We start from the raw sequence: 9465 nt of genomic DNA, 5'->3' as shown, positions 1-9465 counted from the left end.
AGTAGTGAAGTTGAAATCCTACAAGGGTAGGTCGTGGTTTTTTAATCCTGTTGAGCTCGGAATTTTCCACGTAAACTTCCTCTTGTCATTTATTTACTGCAGTGTGTGTGTGTACTGTTGAACCTAATAGAGAACCTGGTTCTCTATAGAGTTTGGTGGACCCTTATATTCTATCAATTGGTATCAGAGCTGGTTCTTTCTATTAGGATAACACCTAGAAAGGATCCTCATGGCTGCTCCTCCAAACTTCGAAGAAGGCCAGTCTACTTACAGACCTCCTAGGTTCAATGGGCAATATTATGGATGGTGGAAAACGAGGATGCACAACTTCATCATGGCTGAAGATTCTGAGCTATGGGATGTTATATGTGACAAACCCTTTGTCCTTACCAAGAACCTTGGCAAATCAGGTGTAGTCATCCACAAGACGAGGAAGGAATTCAATGACACTGATAGAAAGGCCATAGAAAAGAACTTTTGTGCCAAGAAAATTCTTGTTTGTGGTATTAGTCCTGATGAATATAACAGGATATTAGCATGTCAATCAACAAAAGAGATCTGGGAGGCTCTTCAGGAAGCTCACGAGGGAGCAACACAGGTGAAGCAATCCAAGATTGATATGCTCACAACTGAATATGAGCTCTTCAAAATGAAAGATGATGAATCCATCCAAGATATGCATACTTGATTCACCTCCATTATCAATGAGCTTCACTCTATTGGTGAAAGTATTCCGAGAAACAATCTTTTCAGAAAAATCCTTAATGTACTGCCCAGTTCTTGGGAAAGCAAAGTTAACGCCATTACAAAGGCTAAGGACTTGCAGACACTGACCATGGATGAACTTGTTGGAAACTTAAAAACCTACTAAATAAAGAATAAGAAGGACAATGAAAGAAGAGAGCCCAAGAGGGAGAAGAACCTGGTCCTCAAGATAGACATAAATTACTCAAGTGGTGAAGACGGGGACATGGCCTACTTGACAAGAAGATTCCAGAAGATGGTTCATAGGAATGGAGGCATTCCAAAAAGGAAAGTTCTAGCAAGCCAAGAAATTATGACCTCTGTCATAAATGTGGCAAGCCAAGACACTTCATCAAGGATTTCTCCCTCCTAAAGCAAGATCAGTACAATAACAACTTTGATAAAGCAGGCAAGAGGAACCAGGTTCTTGATAAACGCTTCAAGAGGAAGAATGATGCTGACAATGTTGTAAAGCAAGCTCTTACTGCATGAGGAGACTCCTCCAGCGAATCTGAAGAAGAAAACGACCGTGATGGTAGTTCAATGATGGTAGTGGAAAATGAAACAACTGAGTATGATTCAATCTTTGCTTTAATGGCTCAACCTGATGATGACGACGATGAGGTAAATTTTCTGGATGTTCAGAGAAATTTGAAATCTTACTCTCTTAAAAAGCTCATGTCATTAGCAAATGTGCTAATTGATGCATACCATAGTCTTATCAATGATAAAGATGCATTAACTATGGAACTAGGGGATGCTGAACAAACCAAAGATGAATTAGTAGTCGTAGTAGTTGATTTGAAAGAAACAATAGAGAACTTGAAAAAGGAAAATAATGACTTAGAAGAGAAAATCACCAGTATAGAACATGAAAGAGATGATCTAATGGTTGTTGTGGTGAACTTAAAAGAAGCCATTGAGTGTGTAAGTAAAGAAAAAGAAACCTTGACTGAGAGAGTTGCTATCATTGAGCGAGAAAGAGATGACCTAGTAGTGGTAGTAGTAGACTTGAAAGAAACAATTGAGGAACTTAAAATGGTAAATAGGCCTGGAAACTTTGAAAAGGGAAAAGAAGTTGCAAGTGAGGCACACATTAAGCTTGAAAATGTGTTGAATTTGGTGAAGACTAGTCTGTGTACTGAGCTTCAGAAAAACAAACAGCTTCAGGAAGAACTAGGAAAGGTAAAGAGTGACCTTAAAAAAATGCTTAAGTGGACCTGGTCCTCTGATGTTATCACTGCCATGTACACCAACAGCTAGGAAAACAAGTAGGAGATTGGGTTTCAAAGGAAAAAGATTCTCTACAACCCTCATAGCAAGTACACTACTGTAGCCGATAATTGTCTATGTACTCACTGTGGTAACAATGGGCACCTCAAGGAAAACTGTATGGCCAGGGTTCAGTCTCATCAAAAAAATAAAGTCTTTGCTGAGAGAGTAACTACTACTAGAGGACCTGGTCCGTCAAATAGGAAACACATTCTGCCTGCTTGGACTAAAAGAGCACTCATTCATTCCTTCTTTCTTAACAAGGGACCCAAACTCGTTTGGGTTCCTAAATCTAACCCTTTATTTCCTTGTGCAGGGATCAGTGAAGTGGAGCAACCAACAATGATATATGAACAACGGTTGCTCAAAGCACAAGACTGAAAATATGATCAATTTTCCTTCACTAAAAGCCCTGCAAGGAGAGAGTGTACCTTTTTGAAAATGGCTAAAAGGGGTACACTTTAGGAGTTGAAAGATATGTGACAAGGGAAACAAAGTGGAATTCTTGTCCATGATATGCACAATCTCAAATCCTGTGACTGGTGAGGTGATGCTGTTGCCAAAAGATACAAGAATACTTATGGTGTTGTGCTTGAGCCTCTGCAGAAGTGGTGATACAAGTTGGTTGAGAGATGTTGAAAATGATTCTGAACTATGGGGCAGAAGGCTGGATATGCAACTTTTTCATCACTACATAAACCGGCCCTAAAGGACCTGGTTCGTGGTCTGACCAAGTTGAGTATCAAGGAACACAAAGTGTGCAATAGGAAAGTATGTCAAACCTCCACTCAAGGTCACTTGATCTTCTTCATATGGATATATATGGAGCAGTGAGAGAGCCAAACATGAAATAAAGAAGATATATCATGTTGACAGTGAATGACTATTCCAAGTCTACTTAGACTCTGTTCCTCAGTATTACATCTCGCGTTTTCATACGTTAAACGTTTCGTCTTTGGTTAACTGACGTAGACTCGAGGATGAGATTATCTTGACGTTAACATATTTACGTTATTTAGAATAAGTGATAAATAAGTGTCCTGAAAGATAAAGGATACGTGAATTAAAGAAAAGAGTTTCGTTGAAAGTGGCCAATTTGGGATAAAATACGGGTCGAGCGATAATACACGATAATTATGAACTAGTACCATGCAAGGTACCATATGACCATGGTAGTATAATATATAAAATATATATGAAGTAGTTTAAAAGTAAATAGAATTTTAAGTAATTTATGGTAATTTTTAAATTATGCGGGTAATTGATTAATTACCGGGTAACAGAACATTACCCAATTAACTAATAAGCGGAAAAAACTTAATTAAATAACCCCTAAAACCATGTGGCACAAAGCCACAATGGATAAGAATGACTCTTAGTCATTCAAGCCATGTGGCTACTTATAGTAATTTCATTAAGTCTTATCAAGCAAGACTTAGATATAAAGTCTTATCCAAAACAAGACTTGGTTACAAGTCTTACATGTAAGACATGGATATAAGATTCTTTGTTAAAAATTCAAAAAGTTTTGTCTCTAATCAAACAAGAAAACGTGGGCATAAGCAAACTTTCAAAGTTCAACAATTAAGATTGAATCCATATATGTTTTTAGTACACAAAAACGTTAGAAGCGGAACAAATTCGTCCAAGATTTCAAGGAATCCAAGTGTAAATTTCACAGAAGCAGATTCGTTCAAATAATTTCAGGAACAGGTATGTTAAGGCCCTCCCTTCTTTCTTTTGGCATGGTCCATATGATACTGAAGAAACGAGCAAACACACAGTTTCCATAAATTACTCTATTTATAGAATTATTAGGGGTGTCTATATTCTTGATTCCCCATGAAAAGTATTATTATTTTCTGTTCATGGGTCTCAGAATAATACGCAGTTGGAAAAATTTATCGGGAAGGAATATTGAGATTATTACGTATTTTTTATGCATTTCATACATGTGCATTGACCCATGACCAGATGACGTTATATACACGTATATATGTAAATATATATATATATATGGGATATTGGAAAAATGTTATGGCATTATATACGCACCACCACCTGATCAGCTGGTATATGTTGATGATGTTGCCCATAGTGGCCGAGACGATATGATGGGATGCCCTCAGTGGCTTGATGATATTATGTACCACATACCAATGCATGATACGGTATTTATACGTATGTGCATGACGTTATAAACATTTTAGAATCTACAAAGTTATTCAGATTTAAAGATGTGTTTCTATATTCCATGTTTCATCTGTATCTTTTACGTACAAATTTTCATGCCTTACATACTCAGTACATTTTTTATACTGATGCCCTATTTCACGGGGCCTGCAGTTCATGCCCACAGGTGTAGGTAGGCAAGCTGACGGTCCCCCTTTTTCGAATCCCTGATCAGCGAGAGTTGGCGTGCTCTATTTGATCCGGAGCTGCTTTTGATTTTGGTCCGATACATTTGTATATATATATATATATGTATGTATATGGGTATGACGTGGCTCGGTCCCGTCTTTGTACAATTATGTTTCTGTTAGAGGTCTGTGGACAGTATGTCTAGTTGGGTTGTATGTGGCCTTGACGGCTTTCAGTTTTGGATGTATAGTTGTCTATAGCAGCCTTGCCGGCTCACCCACTGTATTCTGCCTGTATACGTACATATGCCTTGAAGGCAGGTTTCCTTCTTGTATGTTACTTTCGTAACTCAGCAGATGTTATTCAGGCTCGTATCTTAGATGCATGCTTAGGGGTGTTTGACAGGTAAGACTCAGGCACCCGTCGCGGCCCATCGGTTTGGGTCGTGACAAAAGTGGTATCAGAGCAGTTCTGTCCTAGGGTTGTCTACAGACTGTGTCTAGTAGAGTCTTGTTTATGGGTGTGTTGTGCACCACACTTATAGATAGGAGGCTACAGGACATATAAGATGCTATCCTCTCTTCTTATCTTAGATTGTGCAATATGAGCATTCGTGTTCCTAACGACGTGTTACATTTTTAGCGATGCCTCCGAAGACTACAACAACTAGCACGGGTCAGAAGGCTATGAAGGTATTAGAAAGAGATATAAGTTATACTATGGATTCAGACCCATCGGATATCATGGGTTCTATTGAGGAGGATCCATCCGAGGATCCATATGAGTCATCCGTTCGAGCTGTTTCGATCACTCTGATAGTAGATAGAGTGAGAGGAGTTCCGACCTCACCAAGTCCCTTAGTTTGATATCCCGTTGATCAGGGTATGAGGGGAGTAGTGCATGGATTGGCACAACCGGGATTCCCTAAGGCTCAAAGCTATGTCAAGGCATTTGAGGACACATACTCTTCTAAGGTTCCGGATAGTCCATAGTCTTGCGAGTCCGTCAATCAAGGTTCGTCGGTGTATGTTATGGGATATGTAGAGGAAGAAGATAGTAGTCAGGCCAAGAGGATGAAGGTAACTGATAAGGACATGAAGATTCCGCTTCGAAGTATGTCCGATCGAGGTTCTTATATAGGACGAGGCAAGGACCCTCTACTATAGACTTCATCCAAGTGTTAGTTTTTGGTTGGTGAGTTCCACCTCTTCTTGGAATATTACCAAGTCAGGGTTCTAAATGTGTTTGGTTGTTTTATGAGAATTTAGGGAGCCCCATCCCAACTTGTATATATTATGGTTATGCCTACTTAGAGATTTTGCAGACAGTATCCTGTATATAGTTTTGGGTATGATATGTCTATGGCCTAGTTGACCCCTATGTATATAAAAAAATTTCTAAATTAGTTATGCGAGTTAAGTTTTAATATTGTTACCTATATATATAGATCTGGCCCGAAATGGCCCGTGATAGATTTGATAATAAACAAGGATAAGGTACGTGGTGTTTGGTTGGGTAGAACTTGATATTATAATATGTATGGATTGATTGGCCTTTTGTTATGCTATCATTAAGTGTAGATCAAAGATGGTTTGATTTTGGTTTCTAGGAGAGTCTATTTTGGAATGGAAAAGTAATACCGCATCGGGAAGAGTTAAATTTATCTCTTATCTCAAGGCAAGAAAGATAATCAGAAAGGACTATATTTATCACTGAGTTCGGGTTTGGGATATGGAAGTAGAGTTACCAAACATTCAGTTCTTTCCTGTAGTTAATGATTTTCCCGATGAGCTTTCGGGTCTTCCACCAGAGCGAGAAATTGAGTTTGCCATTGACCTACTACTAGATACTCATCCAATATCTATTCCCCCTATAGAATGGCCCCCACAAAGCTGAACGAGTTAAAGGAACAACTAAGAGGCTTGATTGAAAAAGGTTTTATCAGATCTAGTACGTCATCATGGGGAGCACCTGTGTTATTTGTGAGAAAGGAGGATGGTTCCTTATGAATGTGTATTAATTATAGGCAGTTGAATAAGGTGACGATCAAAAATAAGTACCCGCTCCCGAGGATTGAGGATTTATTTGATCAGTTACAAAGTGCCAAGTGTTTTTCAAAAATAGACTTGAGGACCAGGTACCATCATGTAAGGGTTAAGGATGGAGATATTCCGAAGACAACATTCAGGACTAGATATGGGCACTTTGAGTTTCGGGTTATGTCGTTCGGTCTGACCAATGCCCCAGCAGTATTCATGGATTTGATGAACCGTGTGTTCATGCATTTTTTTAGATCTGCTCGTAATCGTATTTAACGACGATATATATTGGTATATTCTCGTTCAGGGGCTGAGCATGCAGATCACTTGCGTACTATGCTCAGAGTTCTATAAAAAGGGAAGTTGTATGCAAAATTCTCTAAATATGAATTCTGGTTGAACTCTATAGTTTTCCTTGGGCATATTATTTCAGGTGAAGACAACCGGGTGGATACACAAGAGACTGGGGTAGTGAAGACTTCACCTAGACCCACAACACCAATGAAGGTTCATAGCTTCTCCGTTTGGCAGGTTATTACAAGAAACTTGTAACGGAAATTTCTTCTCTTCTAAACACATTTGACCGAAGTGGTATGTGGTATCTTGCTTGATGTTCGGAATAACATAAGGAAATCTATGGTGCACGCAGGTTGAAGAAAGGTTGCGAATAAGTATAAATAGATATGTGGAGGTCGCAAGCTAAAGTATGGTAGAGCGACAAGGTTCTAGGAAGACAGGAGGAAGGATAAGAAAAGATGAGTGAAAAGGTGGCGAGAATGGATAAGTCCTTGGGGTTAAGCTCATGAGAGAGCTGATAGTTTCTCTAAGTTATAGAAGGATCATATGGCTTGAAAGAACTTAAAGGAGTCTAAGACTAGTAACGTTTAGAATATATGAAATACTACCCTAATAGTAGGATAAGGGCGTAATTGTGATGGATAAAGGATGAAGTTTAGGCCTCCGAAGAAGGGAGTCTCCTGAATTGTAAAAAAATTAGGATACCCATGTAAGTTAAATCAGAAGGGAACTAAGTTTCAATGGACCAATCCTTGAGAACGAAGTTTCCGGGCATTGAAGGACAAATTAACTTCAGCACCGGTTCTACCGCTCCCAGAAAGGAACGATGGTTATGTTATCTACTGTGACGCTTCAAGTGTGGGATTGGAGCATGTGCTGATGCAGCTTAGTAAGGTTGTAGCTTATGTTTCTGGACAACTAAGTAAGCACGAGAAGAACTACCCGACCTACGATTTAGAGTTAGTTGTGGTGATTCATGCAGTAAAGATGTAGAGGCACTACTTGTATGACATTCATTTTGATATCTATACGGACCATAGGAACCTCCAGTACATCTTCAAGCAAAAGGAATTGAATCTACGTCAAAGGAAATTATTGGAGCTACTTAAAGACTATGATGTTGATATTTTATACCATCCAGGGAAGGCGAACGTAGTAGCCGACGCCCTCAGCCATAGAACTATGGGTAACCTGTTGTATTTACAACCAGAAAAGAGGGGAATAACCCATGAGGTTCATCAGCTAGCTAGTCTTATAGTACGATTACTAGACTCAAGTGATATTGGAATTACTCTTCAAGATACGACAACATCCTCTTTAGTAACTGAAGTAAAGGAACGCTAGTACGAGGATCCTGTGTTAGTTCATTAGAGGGATACCACCCTTCAGAAGGAGAAGGCGTCGTTTGAAATTACAGAATATGGAGTCCTCAAATATCAAGGACGATTATGTGTGCCTAATATTGCAGGGCTGCATCGGCAGGTTATGGGAGAAGCTCACTATTCTCGTTATTCTATCCATCCAGGAGCAACAAAGATATATCATGATATCAGGGAAGTGTATTGGTGGGACGGAATGAAAAAGGATATAGCAGAGTTTGTTGTTCAGTTTCCTAATTGTCAGCAAATTAAAATTGAGCATCATAAACCCAGTGGGTTATTGCAAGCTATGGAGATTCCGACTTGGAAATGGGAAGTAATCAATATGGACTTCATTGTAGGCTTACCTCGTACCCAGCGTAAGTTCGATTCGATATGGGTGATTGTTGATAGGCTTACAAAGTCAGCCCATTTTCTGCCCGTTAGAACTACATATTCCTCAGAGGATTATGCGAGGCTTTATATTAAGGAGATAGTATGACTGCATGGTGTCCCTATATCTATTATCTCGGATAGAGGAGCTCAATTTACAGGTAACTTCTGGAGGTCCTTCCAAAAAAGGATTGGGGACTCAAGTAAGTCCTAGTACAACATTTCATCCCAGATAGACAGACATGCTGAGCGTACTATTCAGACACTTGAGGATATGTTACGAGATTGTGTGATAGACTTCAAAGGTAGTTGGGATGATCATCTACCGTTTATTGAGTTCGCATATAATAATAGTTACCATTCTAATATTCAGATGTTTCCATACGAAGCTCTTTACAGACGGAAGTGTAGGTCGCCTATAGAGTGGTTCGATATTGGGGAAACTACGTTAGTAGGACCAGAATTGGTACAACAGGCAATCGAGAAAATTAAGCCTATACAGGAAAGGCTATTGGTAGCTAAAGACCGTCGGAAGGCTTATGTAGATAATGGACAATGAGACTTGGAATTTCAGGTGGACGACTGGGTATTCCAAAAAGTTACCACCAATGAAAGGTGTTATGAGGTTCGGAAAGAAAGGAAAATCTATCCCTCGGTACATGGGACCATAAAGGATCATACGCGAAGTAAGCCAGGTAGTATATGAATTAGACTTGGCTTCGGACTTGGAGTTTGTACATCCAGTCTTTCATATGTATATGCTCCATAATTGTATCGGAGATCCTTCCATAGTTGGTGTTAGTTGACGATGTTCAAGTCATAGAGAATCTATCATATGAAGATCTCTCATTGCTATATTAGACGGACAGATTCGGAAATCGAGAACAAAAGACGTAGCTTCGGTAAAAGTACTTTGAAGAAACAACAATGTGAAGGAAGTGACATAGGAGGCCAAGGAAGACATGAAGTCTAGATATTCCTACTTATTTCCTCCTCAAGAG

The 9465-nt window shown here is 39.3% G+C and overlaps 1 protein-coding gene across 1 annotated transcript; it reads left to right on the top strand.

Annotated features, from left to right (window-relative positions):
* Positions 1-229: 229 nt before the first annotated feature.
* Positions 230-688, top strand: LOC142180711 (uncharacterized). Its single transcript, XM_075252771.1, has one exon. The coding sequence runs from the start codon at positions 230-232 to the stop codon at positions 686-688; it is 459 nt and encodes a 152-aa protein (XP_075108872.1).
* Positions 689-9465: the final 8777 nt, after the last annotated feature.

Source organism: Nicotiana tabacum, chromosome 5, assembly GCF_000715075.1.
Source record: "Nicotiana tabacum cultivar K326 chromosome 5, ASM71507v2, whole genome shotgun sequence".
Lineage (NCBI taxonomy): Eukaryota > Viridiplantae > Streptophyta > Magnoliopsida > Solanales > Solanaceae > Nicotiana > Nicotiana tabacum.
Note: the sequence above shows the minus strand (reverse complement) of the source record. Positions and strands in the feature narration are given on the sequence as shown.